This window comes from Sphaerodactylus townsendi, linkage group LG02, assembly GCF_021028975.2.
Source record: "Sphaerodactylus townsendi isolate TG3544 linkage group LG02, MPM_Stown_v2.3, whole genome shotgun sequence".
NCBI classification, from domain to species: Eukaryota; Metazoa; Chordata; class Lepidosauria; order Squamata; family Sphaerodactylidae; genus Sphaerodactylus; species Sphaerodactylus townsendi.
Window position 1 is genome coordinate 140,347,499 of NC_059426.1, and position 27,100 is coordinate 140,374,598.

General features: G+C 43.4%; 1 protein-coding gene across 1 annotated transcript in view; it reads left to right on the forward strand.

Annotated features, from left to right (window-relative positions):
• Positions 1 to 4,585: 4,585 nt before the first annotated feature.
• Positions 4,586 to 27,100, forward strand: part of LOC125426363 — a 142,775-nt gene continuing 120,260 nt past the window's right edge. Inside the window, exons 1-2 of the mRNA XM_048484619.1 lie at positions 4,586 to 5,379; positions 8,995 to 9,157. Coding sequence (XP_048340576.1) covers positions 4,694 to 5,379; positions 8,995 to 9,157 — 849 coding nt within the window. The 5' untranslated portion in view covers positions 4,586 to 4,693. The remainder of the gene's footprint in view (positions 5,380 to 8,994; positions 9,158 to 27,100) is intronic.

A 27,100-nucleotide genomic window follows, 5' to 3' on the forward strand; every position in this document is an offset into this window, starting at 1 on the left:
TTAACCTCTTTCCTCATGTTGAAGGTTGCTTCTGAGCATGAGATTAAGCAGGGCATCTTATGCAAGGACTGAGCCTTGAACTCCTTTCTGTCCATTACATTTCTGGTTTGTTTTCCCTCTCTCTTGCTCCACAATCAAAGAAAAGTTATCAACAAAATGGAAAGCCCATATGTTTTAAAAATGTACATCTTGCTGCGTTATCTGTTTCCGGGCTAAGATCTAAGATTATGCATACGGAACTGGCAGTGGAAGTGAACAGTCTGAGAAGGAAATGGAATGATGATATGAGAAGTTATTTTGTGAACTGGTTTGATTCAGATATAGGTAAAATGCTGTACCATAAAGTACTATTAGATATGTGTGAAGGGAGACCTGAAGCCATTTTGGAGACCTATGAACAAACTGTGCAAATTCTTAAACCCCTCCTGTCCAAGAGCAATGTGTCCAGTCAACAAAAAGGGACCGCTGACAAACAATGGTTTGATCATGACTGTAGAATGGCCAAAAGAAACCTGCTAAGACTATTCCATCAGTTCAAAGAGGGCGTGACTAAAAAAGAACTGGTAATGGAAGGGGAAAAAATTTATAAGGCCATGCTAAAATATAAGAAAAAAATGTCCATGCACAAAAAATGGCAATCTCTAATCAAGGCGGTAAGATCGAATGATTCTGCCACTTTTTGGAGATTAACAAACCAGAATAATAATCTTAGTAAATTGGGCCTAGCTAATCCAATAATACTAACAGTCTGGGTGGAGCATTTTTCCAAACTTTTTACAAACCATCAGCCTTCTTTGGGACATTATATTTCACTGGATAACACACCTACATGGCCCCCTGTAGCCAAAGAAGAAGTCGCACTTATGATTTCCAAATTAAAAGCCGGGAAAGCCCCAGGGAATGACTATATATCCCCAGAGCTATTGAAAGTCAACATTGACTGGTGGGCTACAATCCTAGCTGAACTTTTCACCTATATTAACAATACAGGCTATATTCCAACAGATTGGAAAGAAGCCATAATAGTCCCTATATTTAAAAAAGGGGTAATCATGGACCCAGCCAACTACAGGCCGATCAGCTTACTTAATGTTATAAGTAAGATATATACCAACTACCTGTGCACAAGGTTTCTGGCATGGCTTGAGGGAGAAAAGCTGTTAGGAGACAAACAGGCTGGCTTCCGAAAGGGACGATCAGCAATGGACCACTGCTTGATTGACCACTCTCTTTCTCACAATACTAGAACCAGGGGGCATACATTGAAAATGCTGGGGGGAAGAATTAGAACTAATAAAAGGAAACACTTCTTCACGCAACGTGTGATTGGTGTTTGGAATATGCTGCCACAGGAGGTGGTGATGGCCACTAACCTGGATAGCTTTAAAAGGGGCTTGGACAGATTTATGGAGAAGTCGATTTATGGTTACCAATCTTGATCCTCCTTGATCTGAGATTGCAAATGCCTCAACAGACCAGGAGATCGGGAGCAACAGCAGCAGAAGGCCATTGCTTTCACATCCTACATGTGAGCTCCCAAAGGCACCTGGTGGGCCACTGCGAGTAGCAGAGAGCTGGACTAGATGGACTCTGGTCTGATCCAGCTGGCTTGTTCTTATGTTCTTATGCTCTTATGTTGATTCTAAACCATCTGATTGACAAATATGTTAAACTCCAAAGAGGCTCACTATATGCAACCTTTATCGACCTTAAGGCAGCCTTTGACAATGTGCCACGTGATCGCCTGTGGGCTAAACTAGCAAACACCAATATTGACAAATGTTTATTGCACATTATAATCCAACTGCATGAGAACACCTCTTTGCGAGTAAGGGTGACACAAGAGGGGCATCTAACACCATCTATACCAGTACAGAAGGGGGTAAGGCAAGGATGCCTTCTAGCACCACATCTATTCAATTTTTATGTCAACTCCTTCATAACAGATTTGCAGGATAAGGACGTGCATGCTCCTACACTTTCTCAGGGGAAAAAACTACCCATTCTAATGTATGCGGACGATATTGTTGCCCTCTCACTAACCAAAGTAGGGATTAAGAGAGCCCTAAATGCAATAACCCAAAAATGTGCTGAGGAACATCTAATAATGAATTATTCTAAAACCAAAATAGTACATTTCAATGCCAAGTTCAAGAAGGAAAGATGGACAATCGAAGGGCATCCAATTGATCAGGTCAAATGCTTCAGATACTTGGGGGTAATTTTCCAGTATAATGGCAAACCTACAGCTCATATCCAATCCCTTATCCAATCTGCTCAAAAGAGTGCCCAAGCACTACCGTACCCAGGGGGGAGGATACATTCCAGCTGCTGTTAAATTGTTTACAGCAAAATCCATTTCACAATTAACACATGGAGCCCAACTAGGCAACATATCCAACTTTACACCTTTGGAAAAAGTTATAACAACATTCCTTAGATCTCTATTCAATACACCAAAATGTACGCCCAACACTGTATTGAGACATGAAGCAGGAATAGCTAAAGTGGAAACTATAGTCTGGAAGAGAGCCATCAAATATTGGATTAAAGTCCACCTACACCCCCAGGGCCTATTACCAGCATTTCTGTCAACATCACCATATCCAATCTGGTCGGAGAAGATTATTCTGAAGCTTAAACAGATTGGGCTAGACCCTATGCTGATGCTTGAATTGGACTTGTCCTCAGCTCTTAAGATGGTATATCAACGATTGGATGACATTGACTACCAAAATGATAATGTCTCATTTCCTGCTCTATATAGACCATTGAAATCTGGTAGTGGTACAGTAATGGCCCCCTACATTCAACATATTACCATAGCCAAATACCGATGGGCCTTTTCTAGAGCACGGTTTGATGCATTTCCATCATCTATGCTTATAGGCAGATTCGGGAAAATCCCGTGGCATTTGAGGAAATGTGTGTGTAATTATGACATATATCCTGTTACACTGCATGCTGCATAAGACAGAAAGAGAGCTCCTTATTTTACCTCTGCTTGTGCAACACAGCTTGATAATTGCAAAGGATTCTGACCAAGAGACTAGGAAAATGCTGTTGGAAGACAAGGATGCAACCATCTCCCAGCAGGTAGCAAAGTTCTGTGCATTGGCTTATAAAAAACGCAAGGTCCTACTTAATCAGGGATGAGCTGAAAGCCAAACATTCATGTAAATGGTTAGCTGTAATAATTGTTGTAATTTGCTGTTGTGGATGTGTGCTGTTGTTTTGTTTTGTCTTTGCTGGCCTTTGGACGTATTAAACTATCTATCTATCTACAGCCTTGGTGGGTGGCCTGCAGTGGGTTAAGGAGAAAAAGGCTTTCTTTGGCCACACACTGCCTTGGAGCAGACAGAGGTGGCAAGACTGCTTGTGGGGTGTCAGCTGATCCTGGTCCATAGAAGGTGCTCCTGGCAGCCCCAGGTCTGTCTTCATACACCAGACTCATCAGTATCTCAGTCAGCTGAAACAAGGTTTGCTGCTCATTTCTGGACTAAAGCAACTAAGCAAAACACCGGAATTCCCTCTGACAATTTCCTAAACTAGACTGCTATCTTGGTTGGAATATTGCTTCAGTTTTCCTCATGAAAGTAACATATTTTCGGACTTCCGGTTAGGGAAATGGCCGCTTCGAAAGTCTCTAACCTGATAGGGAGAGACATCTGCGAGAAATCCTTTTAATCCCCGGGAAATACGGGGGTATCCCACTCTTACGGGAAAGAGGGGAGCCTGGAGAAGAAGTGCGGATAGGTCTGAAGAGGCTGCCCAAGCAAATTGAGCAGCACGAAGGCGATCCGCTCTGAACAACGAGGAAGGCGCAGAGGGTAAACGAAGAACCCAGAAAGGGGCGGCCACCCCTAACAGTCATAAAGTACGTGAATAAAATAAGAGATTCAATTACTGACCTCAGCAGTGGTTAAAAATAACGACTCGCCAAGAACCCAGACTGACCCATAATATCTGGGGAGAGGATGAGAAGAGAGAGAACGGAGTAACGAGAGAAGAAAGACGAAAGGAGGCGCTTGATCACCCCGAACGGCTCCGCGCTCTGGGAAACATCGCGGGGAACCGTCGTCGTGGTATCCGTAGGCTTGCACCAAAGTAAGTGCGAAAAAATTTTCTTGAAAAACTTCTTCCTCGGTCTGGGAGGGCATCTGGCAGGGCGCCAGATTGACGATAGCTTTAAGAGAAAACTGCCAGAAACGGAACAGGAAATCGTTGCTGTAAACAAACCAAAAGGCTTCCAGCGTAAAGGGCATGGTGAAGTAAAACGCCCCATAACCCTTACGAACCGGAAGCTTACCGACGGAGAAAAACAAGAAGAAAACTAGTGAAAGGAACAGAAAGGAGGGTCTGTTAGCCCGCTAAAGTGAAAGATTCTACTATAGACTCTATTACGTCACTATACGGACATTCCAATATACCCTTTGGAGAGCAAACGGGAGACAGGCAAACCCAGACGGACGGAGCGTAAAGAGGTAACAGCGCTTAACCTGAATCAAAACTTACCTGTATAAAGACCAACATGGCGACCAGAAGAGGCCCTTATATAAACGAGAAAGCAGCAAAAGACCAAGCCACACCAGAAAGACACCCAGAATATGGGGCGAGGTTGGAACACCTGATTGAAATTACTACAAACTCCTTAAAGGACACAGCAGTGTTCCAGCAAGAATCAAAAGAAAGAATGGCTAGGCTGGAGCTAGAGCTACTCAATATTAAAAAAGAGATGGGTCACTTCAAGAAAATCGATGAAACGTTAAACATAATTAAAGATGGTTTAAAAGACCATGAAAACCGGATTTCAGACATTGAGGACTCAATGGAAAATTTAAAAGACAACTATTTGAGGCAAGAAGATGCAGTGGCACTTCTGGAGTATGCACAGAAGGAAAATACTCTGAGAATAAGAGGACTACCAGAGCTAGAAGGAGAGCTGTTATCTAAACGACTTATGCCGATGCTCCAAGAAGTTTGGGACCTGGAAGAAGAGGATGCGATAAGGGAAATTGATCAACTCTACAGAGTGAACTCAAGAGTAGCTCACGATAGAAAACTCCCTAGAGACATAATTATGTACTGTGTAAGAAAAAGCTTAAAAGACGAAATTTTAAGGTACCATTCAAGACAACCTCTCAAAATAGATGGGAAAACATTGATTATAATGAAAGAAATCCCACAATCAATCCAGAGACTGAGAAAGGATTATAAATGTCTGACGGACACCCTTAGGAAAAACAACATTGTATACCGATGGATTATCCCGGAAGGAATCTCCTTTGTCTGGAATGGCAAAAGACTGAACATTGTCACAGTGCAAAGAGCGCAGGAGATCACCCAAAAGCTGAGAAAGGCCATCCAAGAAAAAGGAAAGTAAGAACAAAGAACAAAGGGAACTTGGGTGGGGAGGGAGATGGATAAAATCAAAATTGTAACATGTAATATAAACGGGTTAAATAACCCTAGAAAAAGGAGGCATGTCTTCTCTCAACTTATTAAAGAGAATCCTGTAGTAACCTGTCTGCAAGAGACTCATATTAAAAAAGGGGATGAGAAGCATATAGACTACCCCAAGTTGGGGGTTCTCTTCCATGCAGGGTGTAAAAGGAAAAAAAGGGGGGTGGCACTGTATATCAAAAAACAATTACAACCTAAGGAGATATTAGCGGACAAAGAAGGGAGATACCTAGGGGTGGAAGTAACTGTAAATAACTCAAGAATTTTGATAGTAGGGATTTATGGTCCAAATGAGAAAAGAACCGAGTTTTATAATCAGTTAAGGGAGGAATTAACAGAATATGCAAACAAAAAATGGATGGTAATGGGGGACTTTAATGGAGTGGTAGAGCCAACCCAGGATAAATTAGACCTACAAGAAAGAAGGAAAAATAAGTTGAGAAAAGATAATAAACTGCCTAATGTGTTTTTTGCACTAACAAAAGAATTATGTTTACAGGATGTTTGGCGGCTGAAAAAAGGTAAAGAAAAAAGTTTTACATACCATTCACAGAGGCACAACACACTATCAAGAATAGATATGGTGTGGGCCTCGGAATGCCTTTGTGTAGAAATTGAAAAAATAGAAACAAAACCTAGAATCCTTTCAGACCACAACCCAATATATGTGGAGTTAATGACATCATTAAAACAACCAACCTGGAAAGTTAAAGATTGGGTTTTAAATAACAGAAAAGTCCAAGAAAATATTAAGAAAAGTTTATTGGATTATTGGGAGTTAAATACAGGATCGGTGAAGGAGGAGGCAACCCTATGGGATGCTCATAAAGCAGTAATACGTGGACTACTGAAGAGGGCTGAAGTAAACCTGAAAAGAGAAAAAAAAAGAACAGTTTAGAGAGCTAGAGATGCAGATAAATAACCTGGAAAAGAAATTGCAAGATAAACATAATAGTAAAAAGGTAAATAATCAAATTAAGATACTAAAGGAACAAATTAGAGCATTACAAACGGATCAAATAGCCAGGAATATTTTATATATGAGACAAAAATACTATACGCTAGATAATAAAACGGGAAAATGGTTGGCAAATAAATTAAGGAAACAACAAAATTTAAACAAGATTAATAAAATTAAGGCGGGACCTAAAATAATATCTGATAAGAATCAAATTAAAAAAGCCTTCCAAGAATTTTACAGTAATTTATATAAAAAGGACCCATTAACAACAGAAAACTTACAAAGTTATTTAAATGAACAGAAAATAATGAAAATAAAGGAGAAGGAAAAAGAGGAACTAAATAAACCAGTAACAATGGAGGAAGTTGACAGAGTGATTAGGGGATTAAAAAATAAAACACCAGGTACGGACAATTTGCCAGCAGCATATTATAAGATCTTTAAGGATGAGGTTATTAAACAACTAGTATCACTAATAAACGACATTTTTACGGATGGAAACATACCGGAATCCTGGAAACAGGCTACGATTTCACTAATTCCTAAGACAGAAACAGAAACACCAGAAGTTAGTGACTTCCGGCCCATATCTCTACTCAATGTAGATTACAAAATTTTTACAACAATACTGGCACAAAGGCTCAAAAAAATTTTGATTAGATATATTCAGGAAGAACAATCTGGATTCCTTCCGGGTAGGCAACTAAAACGAAACATTAGAATTGTAACAAATATAATAGAATACATTAATGATAAGCCCGACTTACCACTAGCAGCAATTTTCTTGGATGCAGACAAAGCGTTTGACAGAGTTAATTGGGAGTTTATGTTAGCCACAATGCAAAGAATGGATATAAATGGAAAATTTTATAACGCAATAAAAAAGACCTATACGGAGCAAAATGCAAGAATCAAAATAAACAATGAATATTCCGATCAATTCCCAATAGCTAAAGGAACCAAGCAAGGTTGCCCTTTATCACCGCTCCTTTTTATTTTAGCAATCGAAATCTTATTGAAAAACGTAATAGAAGATTCCAGAATTAAAGGAGTTAAAGTGAAAGGCAATCAGTATAAGCTAATGGCATACGCCGATGACATAGTCATTTTTTTGGATGAACCACAAATCAAATTGGACCAGTTACAAGAAATAATAATTAAATATGGAAAAGTGGCAGGATTAAAAATAAATTATAGTAAGACTAAAATGTTTTTATGGAATATGACAATGCAAGAAAAAAGAAAAATTACAGAAAGTTCTAACATCAAAAACGAGAAAAGAATAAAATACTTAGGCATAATACTAGAAGATAACAACAAGAATTTAATAAAAAATAACTATGAAAAAATGGGAACAAAAACTCAGGAAGACTTTAAGAACTGGTCCAATAAAAACTTATCATTGCTAGGAAGGCTCAGTGCAATAAAAATGACAACACTGCCAAAATTTATGCATCTCTTTCAAACCATCCCAATAATAACATCCAGTAAAATCTTTAACGAATGGAAAAAAGCAATAACTAAGTTTATCTGGGAAGGAAGAAAGCCTAGAGTAAGATATAAACATCTAATACAAAATAAAAAAGAGGGAGGCATGGCATTGCCTGATTTACAAGCATACCATGATGCAGGAGCACTTGCATGGATAAAAGAATGGATTATTCTAAAAGATAAGAGTTTACTGAATATAGAAGGATATAATCTACAAAAGGGATGGCATGCCTATCTATGGCCGAACCAGGAGAAGAAACAGTACACAGATAAAACTTTTAAAAACCACCTTATAAGAAATAACTTACTAAAAATATGGCTAAAATATAGAAGAATATTCTACACTAAGATTCCAACATGGTTATCAAGAATGGAAGCACAACAGATTAATGATATTAATGAAAAAGATAATTGGCTGAGATATAAAGATATCTTACTGTGGAATCAAAATACCCCAATTATGAAACAAAAAGAGGCAATAAAATGGGAAAAAGGGAATTGCCAATGGTTTACGTATGCCCAATTACTCAGTAATTTTAAAACGGATAATAAATTCTGGGGGATACAAAAAGAACCAAACGAATTAGACAAGATATTTACTAATCCAGATGTAAAGAACATTAATGAACTATATAAGATTTTGTTGCAACAAAAAACAGAAGATGAAATGGTAAAAAACAATATGATTAACTGGGCAAAAAACCACGGGAAGGCAATACCCTTAGAAAAATGGGAAAAATTCTATAAGGAAATCTATAAATTCACTCCATGTGCTGACCTATGGGAGAACTCCATAAAAATGTATTACAGAACTTAGCTTACGCCGTCCGTGTTAGCTAAAATGAATAAGAATAATTCCCCCAGATGCTGGAAATGCAAAAAAGAAGTCGGTACATTTTTCCACATCTGGTGGACCTGTAAAAAAACAAAAAAATTTTGGAATGCTATACATAGAGAAATTGGAAAAATCTTAAAGGTAAAAATGAAAAAAGATGCAATTACTTACCTGTTAGGCCCATCCTTTATGACTGAAAAAATTTCTGTAAAATATAAACGTCTGTTATTTCACTTACTTGCAGCAGCGCGGATTGTAATAGCGAGGCACTGGAAATCAGACCAGTCACCCAGGATCGAGGAATGGAGGGAGAAGGTGCAAACCTTATATATAATGGACAGACTTTCATTTCAGATAAAGGAATTACCAGCGGAGGAGTATCAACAAACCTGGATGCCATGGACACTGTACCAATCCAACAATCATAACATCAAAGTCTCTCCTATAGAATTTTGAATGTATATGTATTCTCTTTTCACCTTGTAGGAAGGAAATTAGGGTGATAATGAAGTAATAACAGTTAAGTTTCCTTTTCCTTCTGAATTTTGATTAAGTTACTATAAACAGACCAGAGTCAGAGTCGTTAAGATATTGATTTATTATTAAGAAACTGAGGGGAAGTCAAGGGGGACAAGGAATAGGGGAGGGAAAGGAAGAATGGGTGGGATAAGGGGAGGGAAGGAGCAATTGGTTATATCTTGTATTTAGCAAACTGGATCAAAGTACTGAACTATTTGCTCCTTTTTAAGTTGTACATGAAATTAATGACTGACAACGTGTGATTGTACACAATCAACTGATTAATAATAATGTATAACTGTTTATTTTATAATGCTTAATAAAGATACTTAAAAAAAAAGTAACATATTTTCCACTGCTTCAAGCAAGAAGTGAGTTGCTATTGGGGCAAGGGTACAGATTTATGCTCTCAGTAAAAAAAAAGGAACACTCCATTTCATTGCAGTTGCAGTATTGTGTTTAATCAGTTATCAATGTTCTCTTTGCTTATTTCAGTGCTTTTTTTTAATGTGGTACAAAAGAATTTAAACACAGCTTCCCTCTTAATTACATGCCTCACCAGTTACTTGTTGATTGGAATATTTGTTCTAGGCTAGCTAGGTGATGGGTTGCTATGGGCCTAATAATCATGACACCTCTGATTCAATGAGACTTTGCCAGCGCCTGAAACCCTAAACTTTCAGGGTTTGCCATGACAAGTCACATTAGGCTGAATTCCCACTGAAAATTTAATCTAGATACAACCAAGTTTCAAAAGAATCGGCACCTTTTCATCCAGGTTCCAACATCCTCACTGCAGCATGTTTCTAGTGAAGACATTTAGGTCTGCCCTGGGGGGGGGGGGGGGGCCTGCTGTCAGGGGTTCAATTGTTAATCTATCAGCACCAAAATTTCAGAGTGTCTTTAGGAGACTCTCCTGATTATACCTCCCAGGTTTGGTGAAGTTTGGTTCATGGGGGACAAAGTTATGGATCGTCAAATGTGTAGCCCCATCTCCTTTTAGCTCCCATTGGAGTGTTTTTTCAAAAAGGTTCACCCTGCGCCATGGGATTAAAACGTTGCCTGCAGGAGGGTGAATGAGTATTCTCTGCTAACTTGAGCAAAATAAAAGGCAAAGTGAAATCTTATGTATGTCACAAATGCTGTCAAGTTGCAGATGACTTATGGTGACTCAATGAGGTTTTCAAAGCACAAGATGAACAAATATAGCTTTGCCATTGCCTACCTCTGTGTAGCAACCCTGTGTAGCAACTTCCTTGGTGATGTCTCATCTAAGTACTAACTAGAGATGACTCTGTTTAGCTTCCAAGATCTAATGAAGTAGGGCTAGCCTTGGCCATACAGGGCAGGGTGAAATCTCATATGCATTGTCCTTAATATTGGACTTAGATGCAAGTTTATAAAGGTATTTCTATGAGTGAACTGGAACCTCCTCATTACACCCTTCCTTTTGCAGACCCAAATATTCCCCAAATGCAACTTGGGGAAAATAGCACACCAAGAATAGCATTACAGGGAATTGGAAATATCTGAAACAGGAGATGGGGAACTGGTGAAATCTCTTTTTGTTCACAAGAATCGTCTGCTAGGGTGAAGCCCTGGCTTTCTTTTTGTCTCTTTTTTGATAAAAGAACCTTCATTTTTATCTGAAGGCAGCATCAAATTGTAAATACTTGCATATTTGAATAGGTAGATAGAACTCAGATGTGTTGTACAAATTGCTGTGCTGGTGCAACATCACCCAGTATTATTTTGATTTGCAAGGATTTTTAAATGGCATATGTTTTGCAAGCAGAAGTTTCCAGGTTAAATCCTTGGTATCTCTGTCTAAATGATAAGAAGTGTTTGAAAAGACCTTTTTTTCCCTAAGACCCAAGAGACAGCTGTCAGTCAGAGTAGACAATACTATTGACCTTGATAGGGTCAAATTCTTCTGACAGCATAAGGCAGGCTCATATACTTAATAAAAAGTTACAAAACCAATACACTTCCTTGCTTTTCAGTGAGAGCAAGAAGTGAAAGCAAGCAGTCCTGTGAGTCATAAGCCTTCAATGATGAGTCTCAGGTCTCTTTCTTCTCATAGTCAGAAATTTCTACAGACTCATTCTGTATTACCAAGGCTGTTTAGTTCCTATAAGGTTCATCTACTTGAGGTAGATGTGTTTTCACTGTCCTTTAATGAAGTGCTTTCTCTTTGTTAAACAATGAAAAGCAGCCACCTCCTTATTACTGGCTCAATATGAGATGTTCACAACCCTTGACCACTGAACTTGATTATAGAGATGGAAAGCTGCCAGCATTCAGCCAGTTTGTACTAACTGACACAAGGTGTTTGAAGTATTGGAGTCACCTTCACAGTAGTATGGATGGTGGGAGCATGTTGTGGGCTTTTTCACTCAGCAGAAATGGTCAGAGTTCGAGACAAAAAGAACCAATTTAATTCCTGAAAAATTAGCAGATAATCACTCATCTTGTAATAACCTCAGTATCTCTTCATTCATGGGTTATTATGGAGAGTAGCAGAACCACTGAAGCTTCATTCTGAATAATATTGACATCCAGTTTCCAGAAACACTTCCAAGAATTCATGTCCTGCTATATAAAGTACAGTGATTGATACTCTAAATCAGTGGTGGCGAATCTATGGCACGGGTGCCAGAGATGGAACTCAGAGCCCTCTCTGTGGGCACGTGCAAACAGAGTCCCTCCCCCCCACACACACACACATCTAGGCTGGCCTGGGCCGCTGGACTCAATTATTAGCATTAAACCTAAGACCTAGTTTTGGGAAATCAGTGTAGATAACCCTATTAAACGCTGTTAAACCCCACTGATTTTCATGCGAAGAACTAAAGCGCGATCCTTTACCTGGGAGTAAGCTCAGTTGCTAGCAATGGGGCTTGCTTCTGAGTAAACCCTCCTAGGGTTGTGATTCACCCGCTGGAAGAGTTGCATGGTTGCTTCAAAGCAAAACCACTGACTACCACCAAGCTTACTCCCGAGTAACACACGCCTCGAAGCCAGCCATTTTTTCTAAACTAAACTAAAGTATTCAGGTTAAATTGCTGTGTTGGCATTTTGCGATAAATAAGTGGGTTTTGAGTTGCAATTTGGGCACTTGGTCTCGAAAAGGTTCGCCATCACTGCTCTAAATCAATTAATGTCACCACTTTTTAAATATTATTATTATTATTATTATTATTATTATTATTATTATTATTATTATTATTATTATTATTATTATTATTATTATTATTATTTATTGAGCTTTTATACCGCCCCATCCCCGAACGGCTCTGGGCGGTGCACAGCATAGAAGGAGACAATGTAAGCAGTTAAAACGTTTAAAAGCAGCGAAAATATAAAAACATTTCTAATAAATATAATAAGTTACAATAAGATAGGTGGCGTTCAGCAGTCTACCATTTTAGTTCCCTCCCCTCCCCTGGGGGGGGGGGAGAAATCCTATGTTCCAGTCTAAAAATTCCCTCCCCCTTCCAAGAGGGAGGAGTGGCGAGTCTAAGATGACATCTGACCCCGATATCAGGGCCGGGGGAGGAGGGGGCACCATCAACGGCCGGTGCCTCCAAAGGCCCGGCGGAACAGCTCCGTCTTACAGGCCCTGAGGAACTCACCGAGGTCCCGCAGGGCCCGGACAGTTGGAGGGAGAGCGTTCCACCAGGCCGGGGCCACAGCCGTAAAGGCTCTGGCCCATGTGGAGGCCAGCCGTATCACCGAGGGGCCAGGGACCACCAGTAGATTGGCCTCAACTGATCGAAGAGGCCGTGCCGGGACATATGGGGTGATGCGGTCTCGAAGATACGATGGTCCCAGGCCGCGTAAGGCCTTAAAGGTCAATACCAGCACCTTGAAGATGATCCGGAATTCCCCCCTTATTGTTACCTGGCACCCCCGATCTGCAACCCTCTCCCCCCCCCCAAGCTCCCTGCTTTACTGTTCATTGTTCTGGTTAGGCCGGATAAATTGTATTGTTAGTATGAATTGTGGGTAGCTGTTAGAATTGAATTGTATGAATTGTGGGTAGTTTATCAGAATTGAATTTGTATTTATTTTTGGCTTATCCTGACCCGCCTCTTAGACTGAGGTCCTTAGGCTGGGGTTGATAGGATAAGACTAGCTTAACTAACTGTGTTAGATATTCTGTAGGGTGTTTGTCAGGCTTTTTAGGCAAGAGGGAGGTTTGGCAGAGTCATGGGGGCACCAATTCTGGGGCTGGGGATCCCTGTATTGATGGGACGGGGTAGATACTGCGGTAGGCGGCGGCCATATGATAGAAGACACACGAGATATAACTATGCTCGTCTGCCTTCTGACCTCCGACCTATCCCGAGAAACGATGGTGGTCGGGATCAGGGACACTCTGCTTCGTCTTTGGTGTTAATTAATGCCAGGTCCATCAATAATAAGACCATGGTGCTCCGAGATTTTCTCGGAGCCCAACAGGTGGACCTGGCATGTATCACCGAGACCTGGGTGCGCGAAGGTGAGACCGTCGCCTTGGGCGAAGTTGCGCCCCCAGGTTTCGCGTGCCTCCACCAATCGCGAACACAGGGCCGGGGGGCGGTGTGGCATTGTTCATCCGTGATTCTATTCCCTTTAGGGCAGTCCCCGTCCCGGAGGTCACCGGCATGGAATGTGTCGGCCTGGAGTGGTTGGTCCCGGAGAGGTTGGCCGTTCTCCTGGTGTACCGGTCGCCTAGCGCACCGGGAAACGGCCTGCCACAGCTGCTGGAGGTGGTGTCGGACTGGGCGTTGCGGTTCCCCAAGCTTATTGTTTTGGGGGACTTCAACGTCCATGTCGATGCCGCCTCATGTACAGCGGCTGCGGACCTAGTGTCATCCATGGCGACGCTAGGCCTCTCCTTAATAAATTCTGGCCCCACCCATGAGGCTGGGCACACGCTGGATTTGGTCTTCGGGTCGGGGATAAATTTGGTCGTATCCTCTACTGAAAGAGTGCCATGGTCCGACCATTATGCCCTGAAGGTCCAGGTGGACTTGCCGCATCACCCCCGTCTAGGCGACGGGCTGATTTATGCCCGCCCGCGGAGACTTATGGATCCACTTGGTTTCCTGAATGCTCTGCGGGATCCTGAACCCTCCGGCACGCTCGATGAGCAAGTGGAGGACTGGAATTCCCGGCTCTCCGATGCCATCGATGCTGTTGCCCCCCGGCGCCCTCTACGTCCCCGTCTACGTCGAGCTCCATGGTATACTGAGGAGTTGCATCGTATGAAATGGGAACTTAGACGGCTAGAGCGAGCGTGGAGGAAAACTCGCGACGAAGCTGCGCGAATATCTTATAGGACGCTTATGAAAGCCTATGAGGTGGCGACGAAGGAAGTGAAGAGGGCTTTCTTCTCCTCCTCCCTCGCATCCGCTAGCTCCCGCCCAGCGCAATTGTTTCGCATAATTCGGTCATTGACCTCCTTATCGATCTTCAAATTCTCAATTGAGCATCAGCTGTGAGGCATTTATGAGCTTTTTTGCGGATAAGATTGCGTCGCTCCGCCACGACCTTCTGTCCACATTGGCTACAATTAGTGAACTGGAGACTCCCTTGCCGTCTTCAGGCCCTTGTTTGGCCCAGTTTTCCCTGCACTCTGAAGCCACTGTCGACAGAGCCTTAGCTGCTGTTAGACCTACTACCTGTCCTCTGGATCCGTGCCCGTCCTGGCTTGTGAAAACCTGCCGGGCGGAGCTACGACCCCATCTGTTGAGCATAATCAATGGTTCCCTTGAGCAAGGAACCTTCCCGGATGGGTTGAAGGAGGCAGTGGTCCACCCACTCCTAAAAAGACCATTGTTAGATCCGAGTGATCTGGCCAATTACCGCCCCGTTTCGAATCTTTCGTTTCTGGGGAAGGTAATTGAGAGAGTGGTGTTGGAGCAGCTTCAAGGTTTTCTGGATGACACATCGGCTTTCGACCCCTTCCAGTCCGGCTTCCGTGCTGGGCATGGGACGGAGACTGTTCTCGTCGCCGTCACAGATACACTCCGTATTCAGCTAGACCGAGGCGGATCGGGGCTGCTGGTGTTGTTAGATCTCACCGCAGCGTTTGACGTGGTCGACCATGACCTTTTGACCCACTGCCTGGCCGCCTCTGGAGTGCGAGGCACTGTCCTTCAATGGATTGCCTCGTTTCTCCGGGCCGGAGCCAGCAAGTGAGGTGCGGGGATCAAGCCTCCCGGAAGTGCCCGCTCCAATGCGGTGTACCCCAGGGGGCACTATTATCCCTGCTGCTATTTAATATCTATATGCGACCCCTTGCTCAGCTGGTACGGAGTTTCGGGCTGGTCTGTCATCAGTATGCAGATGACACACAGCTCGTTCTGTTGATGGAGGGGGGAGCAACCGCCGCCCCTGCGGCTCTACAGCACTGTTTGGAGGCGGTCGCTGGTTGGTTACGGCAGAGCAGGTTAAAACTGAATCCATCAAAGACGGAGATCCTCTGGCTCGGCCATGAAGGGCGGGAGGGTCTTTCCAGCCGCCGGTGTGGGAGGGGGTCACTTTGGCGCCGACCCCCTCCGTTCGCAGCCTGGGGGTCCACCTGGATTTGTCTCTATCAATGGAGACCCAGGTGGCCCATACAACCCGGGCTGCTTTCTTCCACCTCCGTCAGGCCCGACGGCTGGCACCCTTCCTCTCCCAAGCGGACTTAGCCACTGTGATCCATGCAACGGTCATCTCCAGATTAGACTATTGTAACTCGCTCTACGTGGGCCTTCCCTTGCGTTTGATCCGGAGATTAAAACTGGTCCAGCACGCAGCGGCGCGCTTGCTGGCAGGTAGCGCCACCTGGGATCACATCCAGCCTATACTGCGCCAGCTGCACTAGTGTGATCAGGCAGTGTTTTTCTTCCCTACAATGCTCATCCTTGGCTGTACATGTAGAGTAGGGTTACCAGCCTGTGCATGGTAATAGGTAAGAATTGGGGAAGGCAGGGATTTACAGGAGTGGTAGTACCCCAGCACAATGATGACACTGCTAGCATAACCTGGAAGTGGCAACATTGCATTGGGGGTGACACCAATCAACCCCTATTTCATCCAACATTTTCCCTGCTCCCCAGCTGAGTGCCAGGGTGAGAGCAATCTGATCAACAAACCATTTTCTATTTAGTATGTTTTGATCCCACTCTTCCTCCAAGGAACATGCGCGACTCTCGCTTCCTAACTTCATTCTCATAGCAACCCTTTGAGATAAGTTAGACCGAGAGAGATTTATAGAGTTGGCCCAAGGTCACCAAGTGAGCTTAATGGCAGAACGGGGATTTGAACCTGGGCCTCCCGCATTACTCATGGCTACCTGTTGCCAATGTTGTATTTTTGGTATGGTCTCGGTATTGTATATGTGCCCAGTCTTCTGGCCTAAGTGCACAAACATTAGTTATGATTTATTTATTGAAAATTCTCAACTAGCTTTCTATCCAAAGTGGAATTCATTCTAATTCACACAACACATCCATTTTAATCTACTAAGGGGGAATATGGAATACAAATATCAGATTTTTTATCATTGTATGGCCAAAGATCCAAAAGTTCCTCAATAAAACTAAAGCCAGTACTGAATATATAACAATACTGAATATATAACAGTACTGAATACATACCAATAAGCAGCTCCCAAGCTAAAAGGTTCCCTCTAAAGAGCCAAATAGAGGTGAATCCTCATTAGCTTCCTTCTTCTTTGCCCACAGCTTCTCTTGGCTCGTGAGTGAAGATACATGGTCTGGCATGGCAGTAAATCTGCAAAGACCGGATCAAAGATAAGCTGAGGTCAGTTATCAGAGGGGGCTGGCAAGCTGTGAAAAGAGGAAAAGTTAATTGCTAAATTTGAATAAGATCATGGTTTTGTTGTAGTACTAGGTTCTATATTGCTATATGATTTGTTAAGTAAGAAGTAAAAGACAATTTTGTTTTAAATTTGCAAAATTCATTCCAAGTTCTGCCCCACAGAACCTACAAGCTCAGGTTATACATACAAGACTAAACTGCAAGACCAAACTGCAAAAACAAATCTTCCAAATTTGATTAGCATGCCCATCTATTCCATCTTCCATGTCATTGATAAAAATATTGAATAGCACTGTACCCAGGAAAAAACCCTGTGGCACCTCATTAGTAACTTCTCTCCAGGATGAAGATGAGCCATTGGTGGGCACTCTTTGGGTTCAGTTAGTCAACCAATTACAAATCCGTAGCTTTAGTAGCTTTGCCTAGCCCACATTTTACTAGCTTGCTTGCAAGAATATCATGGGGAACTTTATCAAAGGCCTTATTGAAATCAAGGTATGCTACATCCATCCCTTTGTCTTACCAAGCTTGTGAAGACATAAGATTAGTCTGGTATGACTTGTTTTTGAGAAGGCCATGTTGACTTTTAGTGATCACAACATTCCTGGCTAAGTGTTTACAGACTGTCTGTTTAATGATCTGCTCTAGAATCTTTCATAGTATTGATGTAAGGCTGACTGGGAGGTAATTGTTTTGGTACTCTTTTTTCCCTTTTTGAAGATGGGGACAACATTAGCCCTCCTCCAGTTTTCTGGAACTTCTCCTGTTCTCCAGGAGTTCTCAAATATTATTGCAAGATGTTCCGAGATTACCTCTGCCAGTTCTTCTAATACCCTGGGATGTAGCTCATCAGGGCCTGGAGATATGAATTTATTCCTGCACTATCTCTTTAATTATTCTGTGCTGAATTTCCCCTACTGCATCTTATGTTCCATTTCCTCTTAGTTTAGCACTGTTTTCCTTTTCAGAGAAGACCGAGACAAAGAGGGTAATGAGTAGTTCTGCTTTTTCTCCAGCCCCTGTTAGCATTTTACCATTTTCTTCATACAGTGACCCCACCATATTCTTTTTCGTCCATTTGCTACGGACATAACAACAATGAAAAAGCCTTTTAAAATTGTTTTTAACTTCTCTACCAAGCCTGAGCTTTTGCTTTTTTAACTTTCTCCCTACACACCTTGGCTATTTGTTTGAATTCCTCTTTGGTGATTTCCCACTTTTTCCATTTTTTGTACATGTCTCTTAACTCTTTGCTCAGTTGAAAGTTCTTTAGGCATGCATTCTGGTTTCCTTAGACACCTCCCATTTTTCCTCCTCATTGGAAATGTTTTAAATTGTGCCTTCAAGATCCCTCATTTAAGAAACTCCCATCAATCATGCACTTCCTTCTTTTCTGTATTTTTAACCAAGGGATTATAACCAGTAGTTTCCTAAGTTTACTAAAATCAGCTTTTAAAGTCTAGAGTGCATGTCTGACTATGCTTGGCATCCCCTTTCCACTGTAAAACAAACACCAGGAAAACATGGTCACTAAGTGTCCTACTACTTCCACTTCACTAATTGGCTCATCATTGTTGGTTAGGAGCAGATCTAAAATAACTGAACCCCATGTTGCCTCATCCACCTTCTGGAGCATGAAACTGACTGCAAGGCAAGTGAAGAATTTGTTAGGCCTTACTGACATGGCAGAGTTTGGCTTCCAACAAGTATCAGGATAACTGAACTCTCCCATTACTACTTCTCTTTTTTCTGAAAGTTTGGTCATGTATTCCAGGAAGGCATAATTTAATTCTTCAGTCTGATTTGGGGGGTCTGTAGTAGAGCCCTACAATCAGATCATTGTTGTTTCTCTTCCCCTTAATTTTTACCTAGATGCTCTCAACCTGGCTTCCAGGATTTAAATCATGGACCTGCTCACAGAGGTAATCATCCCTGACATATAATGCTACTTTTCCTCCTTTCCTCCTCAGTTTATTTCTCTGAAATAGGTTGTACCCCTTGATTGTTACATTCCAATCACAAGACCCATCCCATCAGATTCATTGATGCTTATTATATCATATTTGTTTTGCTGTATTAAGTTCATCTCGTTTAATTCCCATGCTCTGTACATTAGTGTAGAGACATCTAAGACCATGCTTCATTCCCCCTGGTTGCTTATTTAAAGTTGGGTTCTTGAACTATTTGCTCAGTTCTCTCTATAACCTTCAGACTATTATCTCTAACAATTGATGAACTCCTGTCCTCTTTACTGTCTCCCTCCCCCACATAACTCAATTTAAAGTACTCCTAATCAGGTTTGTAAGCCTTCTAGCAAGAATGTTTCTACCTATAGCTGTGAGGTGCAACCCACCCTTTGCCAGAAGTCCATTTTCATGAAACCACAGACCAATGTCCAAGAAGCCAAAATGTTCCTGGCAACACCATCTGCAAAGCCTTCACTATTCTTCTTTCCCTTCCTTGTGCCCTTCAACTGGGAGGAGAGATGAAATGACAACCTGTGCATCCAGATCCTTCAGCTTCCTTCCCAGAGCCTCAAAATCCCCTGTGATGTCCTGAAAGCTGCATCTTGCAGTGTCATTTGTTTGATCAAAAGGAAGGGATAATGGTCAGTGGTCTCAACAAGTCTTGTAAGCCTCTCTATGACATCATGGATTTTTGCCTAAGGGAGACAGCACACCTCTGGAGACATCTTGTCAAGCCTGCAAATCCCTGTTTCTGTTCCCCTTAGTAGGGAGTCTCCTACCACCAGCACAAATCTCCTCTGGGGATTGACAGGGACCATTCCATGGGCTAAACCTTCTGCCACTTGCATATTCACCAAGGACTGTATCTGTTGCTCATGTGGCTGTTCCTTATCATCACTCATAAGGGAGAGAACTTCAAATCAATTCTGTAGCTTCAAACTCCCAGAATGCTCCCTGGTCCCTCTACTTCTGTGTGTGCTGAAAATGGAGGATAAAAGAGAGGTGAAAATGGTTGAAAGGGAAGTTGCGCAGCTACAAGGGAGCATGAATAAGGGCCAGGTGTTTGGTGAAGCAGTAAAATAAAGTCCATTTCAACATGATTGCATGCTCAAGGGAAGCTGGCTCAGAAATGAATTGGGGGGAAAATCACGGTTAAAGTGCTCAGGAAAAAAATGGAGGAAAAATGAGGGGAAAATGTTTCAGAACCAAAGGGGGAAACATGTGGAATTCAATGAAAAAATATGGAATTTGGCAGCAAGATACATTGTAAATGACTTGTGCAAAAAAAACATTTTCTACTAACACTGATTCCCATTTACCTCAGCAGGCCAATCAACGTCCACTGTTGGTGCCACAAAGGCTGGTCATCTTAGTTTGCTCCAGTCACTTTTATTTCCCAGTCTGCCCTGCGGCATCCAAGGTCCAGGGCAAACTTAATTCAAATGGTATCAATAGAATTTGCCATTCAGGAAAGTTACTCAGCCATCCCGAAGCATTCCTTAGATATTATTCTCAACCTCCAGGATTAATTTCTCTCCTGCTAATAATTATAATATTTTCCCCATTCAGACCATTTTAATATCTTATAGGATGTGTCTGCTCTGTGCCATTGTTCATTTGTTATGTGCACTGAGACAGTAATAGAATTACATGGCAAGATGTACTTTTCATTAGGTGGACATTTTGGGATTTTTTCTCCTCCACTGTGATGCCCAAGAATGTAGTTATTAATTTGCTCTCCTTAAAAAATGCAAGACATGAAATTGAAATCTAAATCGTTTCAGCACCGTTTGGCTTCAGCAGAGAATAAAGTCTTATAAAATGACAATTCGAGCCACCATCAAAGTCTGTACATCTGCTGTATTAAGAGTGAATTCACTTTTCATTTCCAACACCAGGTCTTCTTGGATAACTCATTTGCAAATACCTCTTTGTTGGGTCTCAGTGAATATATATGTAGCCTTTGCTACATACCATCTTGTTGCAATGCATGGAGGCAGAAGTAGGTCTCGGCAGATGTATGCTGAATAGGTTTAAATCACTCCTTGCAGGTCAGTCTCAAAGGCTGACTACTGGAAACCAGTTAACATCAGTGTGGGACCTAGCCTGTGGACTTCCACAGGCCACAATTCTATGTAAAAACCCTTGGAGAAATCATTCATAGCTTTGGAGCTAGCAGTCATCAATAAGCCCATGATATACAGCTGTATGTATCTTTATTCAAATTCCCTGGTGATATGGTAGAGATCCTAAATCATTACCTGGTTGCTGTGATAAATTGGCTAAGAGTGCACAAATTGAAACTAACCCATGAAAAGACAGGGGTGATGCTGGTTTAGAACACAGAAATCTTGGAAGGACATTGTGCTCCTGACTTTTGATAAAGTTAATCTGATAGTGCCTCAGTTAAGAGCCTTGGGGGTGTGCAAAATTAATGGAGCTGCAAAAAGGTTATAGTAATATGGAAACTAGACTATTGTAATGCACTGGATGTTGGTCTCTCCTCAAAATCAGTTTGGAAACTCCAATTTGTGTAGTACACCATGGCTTATTTATTATTGCGAGCTAGACAGAACATGCATATTATTCCCATTCTGCAATCACTCCACAGGCTGCCTATCAATTACTGTGCTCAATTTAAGGTATTGGCTATCGCATACGAAGCCCTCTATGGCTTTAGGCTCTCATCTGTGAAGCTGCCTCTCCTCCTATGCATTGCCATGGCAACTTAACTCATCTGGAAAGGTTTCTTCAGATGCTAACCCTCCAAATTGGCAAAATCAACAACTGTTTATACATGCACATTGTCCCGTATCGCTCCTCCTTATGTAATGATCTGCCTGAGGAAGTCAAGAAGACTCCCACTCCCTTGATTTTCCACAAACTGTGCAAAACTGAATTGTTCAAAGGGGTTTTTTTTCTATGCAGGCAATAGAGTTGTACTGTACTAAATGATTAACATCCCTGTCTTCCCCTCCTGTTGCAGCAAAAAAAGTATCCTGAAATGCTTCCTCCAGGGTAGGGGACATCTAGGGGGACACCTGCATGGCAGGGTGTCAGAGATCTTGTGCAGGAAGGGGGAAATCAGCAAAAATGCCCATGCTTTTATTAGCAAACTTTTATGCAAAATCCTAGCAATTATTCTGTTCTCCCATAAAAAGTCTCTGGAGTATTATCTCAATCACATAATACAATCAGACCAGATTATTTCTGTCATTTTAGCCTATTTTTTATTTATTTTTTAATTTCTAAAAGCTAGACTGTTAAAGTGATGCAGGGATCACCAGAATGCAAGTTCCTTACTAGCCTAAATGTTAATTACTCTCAAGGTGCATTATTTGCTTTGCAATGCGGTTGTATTTTTTTAATATGTGTAGTTCAGTGTCATCCTCTTCACCCCCACAACTAACTTTGTTTGCTCTCCTTTTGAAGAGAGCTTACTATTTATCTGATTAAGCCAGTGGCGGAGCTACAAGGGGACAGGGTGTGTGCCATGCACTGGCGCACGCCTGAAGGGTGCAGAAAATCGCCCCCAGGCCCCTCCCCCTTTCCCCTCCCCCTCAGCGCCCCCCATCCCCCTTCCCACACTTACCTTAGTTCCTTTCCTTTTTCTAGAACTTTTTCAGGCTGCAAAAGGCCTGTTTGCAGTAAAAACGGCCTGAGGAACTACAGTTCCCAGGAGACCTTGGGGCTCACAGGGTGTCCTAGGAAGTATAGTTCCCATTAGGCAGTTTTTACTGTGAATAGACCTTTCTGGGCCCAAAATGGAGGTTGGCCAACAAAGAAGCCTCACACATGGCAAAGTCCATGTTATACATGTTAATATAAAATTATTTTCCTCCCAGCCCATCAGGATTGGTTAGAAACACTGTAAATATATTGCAAACTGGATCAACCTGGCTTGCAAGTTAAACAATTATCCCATATTTGATTACTTGTTCACCAATAACAACTAGTTAGTCACGTATTCATCAGCGGTTGTCTATGAAAGGGACAATATGAATTTGTACCTGCTTATGCAGATACAAATCCATGCACAGGAAAGAGTTGTGGTGTTCATCAGCATTAGAGCTAGATTTGAGTCCTGTAACAACTTAAGAGACCAACAAGATTTTCAGCGTATAAATATTTGAGAGTCAACTTCCCTTTGTCAGTACTGTGCATCAGTGTTCTTCATCAAGTGTTTCTGGCATGCTTTGACAGATGGTGGTGTAAATATGTGGGATATTTGTGCAACACCAGTACAGCCACTGTGCAACAAATGATGAAAGAATGTGTACTTCCCACAAGGACTGTATAGCAGGGCATTGGCTTTTTTGCTCTGCACATATCACCTCTACGGACTTGAGGTTAGTGGAGATTCCTTGGTGGGAAGGAGATCATGTGTGGATTTAAGCCTCACTTCTTAAAAGGGCCATCAGACTGCTGCTGGCCTTGATTGCATCTAGCATCTGTTTGGCACACATGACACAATGCCATGGAGCACTGCACACATACACCCACATCGAGGTTCAGGATCTGTTTCTCTGCAGCACCTCTTAATAGCTGCATCTCTGCTCTGGCTAGATCAGGGTGACTGATTCTAATGAGAATTACTCTTGTGCATGATGAGAAATAGATTGATATGTTTTTCAGACTTTATAGCCTGCCAAGTGCTGTCACTGTTTTACCCTCCAAACAGTAGGTAAAGCTGTGCTTTTGCCAGCCAGTGACATTGTGTCTAGTACTTCCAAACTCCCATGTTGTTGTCCTCTTGCGGCTTATGTGGAGAGAGAAAAAACAAAACAAACAAATGAAAACTGAACACCCTTTGGACACAGAATCAGGAATGAAATCTTGTTGTCACGTTTCATGTGCTCATTTTCCTTTGCAACAGGCATGTTTCCTACACCTCACAAATTATATTATTTTGCCATTAGCTGTTGACGCTAAGAATGGCAACAGTTTAATTGTGCCAAAGAAGTATCATGACAACATCTGCTAAAGCAGTTTTGACAGAATTAAGCCTTCAGTGTCGTTCCAAACTGCATTTGAAGCATATATTAGCAGGCAGGCAGGCTCAAAGGATATTCAAAGGACTTTCTGAAAAGCAATATTGAAAGGAGATCTTTATAACAAATAGAAATTCATTTCCAGAGTTCTGATAGCTGAGTAGAATATAGTTGCCACAAAACTGTGGGATAAGAAATAGTATGTTGATCTTGAACAGAGGTGGCACATAAAATTTCTTTTAAAATGTATATTTATTAACTTTGTAGACAGGTTAGGAACAAATTTTAGGGAAAAGGCAGAATCAAAATTTAAAAACAGCAATGTGGAAATAGCTTTCCTAATTGAACCACTTTGGAAAACATTGCATTTCTATGGGGCAGCCTTGGAATCAGAAGAGACCAGGGCCCTTTCCGCACGGGCCAAAAACAGCGTCCTAGGGACGGCAAAAACGCCGTCCCTAGGGAGCTGTTTGCATGGGGAGCACTGCTGCATCGCGAAGCCGCTGTTTCCCAACCTCACTCCATCTTCCCCTCTCCCGAATGCCTTACCTTCCCTCCGACCTTCTGGCGTGTTGTCCAGGCCTGGGGACATGCCCCCCTGCCCTGCAACTCCAGAGCTATTGCACAGGGCAGGGGGGCGTATCCCCTGGCCTGGGCGACGCACCAGAAGGTCGGAGGGAAGGTAAGGCGTTCGGGCGATGGCGCAGCGCTGCGCCGTCTTCCCCACCCCTACCGGGACTGTTTGTCCAAACGGTCCCGAGGGGGTGCATCGGCGTTGTATAAACCGACGCACCCCAGAGCATGGCCATGCAGAAACAGCCCAGGATTAGATGCAGCCAAGTTTTTTTGTTTGTTTTTTGTTGTTGAACACTGCCCTATTTTCCACCTTAGTACAACACTCATTTCACATTATTTTTGTCCATGCAGATCCAATCTCAACTTAGCCTTCTTGATGATAAAAGAGGGTTCTCACTTCCAAAAACTGACTTGATCCAATCCAGTTTGCTTATAAACATCAAAGATGGCACAGGGCAAAAATAGGTATGTGTAAAGGATTCAGTGGTGTTGATGAGCGGGTCGGCTGCTTGGCCTTGACTACATTCCACAGCCCGGGCGACGGGCCAGCTCCTACGGCGGAGACCTTATCTCTGCGAGGGAGATGAGACCTCCGTTCCCATGGGAAGCCGGGTGGGGGATGGGATGGATAGAGTTATAACCTGTGCTTCTGGCGGGAAATGCCATTCCTGCCACTGCGTGTACGTGAGCTTTCTAAGATGTCTTAATAAACGGTCTTTTACACCCAAAAAGCCTTTTATTTCTGCTTCTATGGAATTCCTTACATTGTGGCAGGAATCCTAGTTCATCTATATTCCTAGTGCAGTGGACCTCTGGTGTCTCGGCATGGAGAGGTTGAATATTCCTGTGGAAGGTGCGGTAGCCCCCAAAGAGGGCTCCGAGCTTTCCCTTCTGGATTGGGGGGAGCCGGCGGGAGAGCGGGTCTCGCTGGTAAGTCTTTCCCGTCGTCGTATCGACATGGGTCTTCCCTTACTCCGTTGGCACGAGGGACGAGGAGGCGATCATGTGGACTTACATGAGTCGTTTGGGGCGCTGTCTATGGATCGAGCGCCTGTGGATCGGATATCTGCCCGTTTCCATGTGGATTACAAACCTCAGGTGCAGCCCGTCACGGAGGAGATGGGTCTGACCACCTTTCATGCGGCAACGCAGGAGTCCATTGAACGATTCCTGGACTCGTATTTTGGTGATGCTCCCAAGAATCCACCGTGGCCCCCAGATCCCGGATTAGCAGCTGGATCTGAGATGCCCCGTGGAGCCACCGGTGGGCACGACGTCCTGCGTTCAGAGGAAGAGGAGTCCGGAGAGAGCCTGCACTCCCTTCCGGATCTATTCCCTCTCCCATCGAAAGAGAGCTGGGATGAGGAAGTGGAGCCGACTGCGAGATGCCCAAGAAGCATGGGCCCGTGAACGGCAGCTATGGGAAGAGGAACGAGAACAGCTGCAGCAAGAGCGTGAAAACCTGCAAAGAGACCGGGATGCATTGACTCGCAAGGAGAGAGAGCTGGCTGCCTTGGAGAGGGAACTGAAGAAGCAGCAGAACAGGACAACCCAAGTTGGAGTCTACGGCTGTCACTGGTACAGCCGGCGCCAGAGCCGCGGCGCTGCTGGGTCCTGCCACCTTCCAAGGACCGGCTCCCACCAGAACGCAAACGGCACCGGCGTTGGTCCCTACACCTCCACCGATTACAGCCCCCCCTGCGCAACCGATGCCTCAACCTCGCAACCACGCCCTTGCGGGCGCCAAGGGCCGTGGAGAGGGGATACTACAGGCCTCCAATACCTGCCCGTTTCGATGGGACCGCTTCCAAACTTCCCTACTTCATCTTGCAACTCGATGCCCACATGGAGGACTATGACGGTTTATACCGGTCTGAGCGCGAAAAAATACGGTACATCGGCTCAGTCCTGGATGGTGCGGCAGCCGACTGGTTTGTGACTCTTTTGAACCTGCAAGATGAGGATACTTGCACGGTGCCCGCATTCCTCCAAGCCTTAAGGGCTCGCTTCCAAGATCCGGGTGCTGAAAATGAAGCTATCCGCACCATCAAATCTATCCAGCAAGGCAACCGCTCGTTTGCAGAATTTGCCCGTGAATTTCGTGCGGCGGCTGCTCGACTCCCTCCTGAGTGGCCTGAGCGCATGAAATGCGAATACTTCTCGGATGCTGTCGACGGCAAGTTGCGTGAAGCGGTGTTTTTAATTCGGAGCCCCCGCACTATCGCTGATTGGATCGAATTGGGATCCCAAGTGGCGTCTCGTTTGGAATACGCTCGTGCCGGGGGCCCACGCCCAAAACCCGCCACTACGCACCACTACTGCGACCACCAAGCCAAGCCCAGCCGCCCCTACCGAGACCACCTCCGAGCGTCGCCGCCGGCTGGGATTGTGTCTTTACTGCGGAGGACCAGGTCATCTAGCCGCTAACTGCCCGAAAAACAGAAGCCAACGCTCCGGCTGCGCGCACCCCATCTGCCAA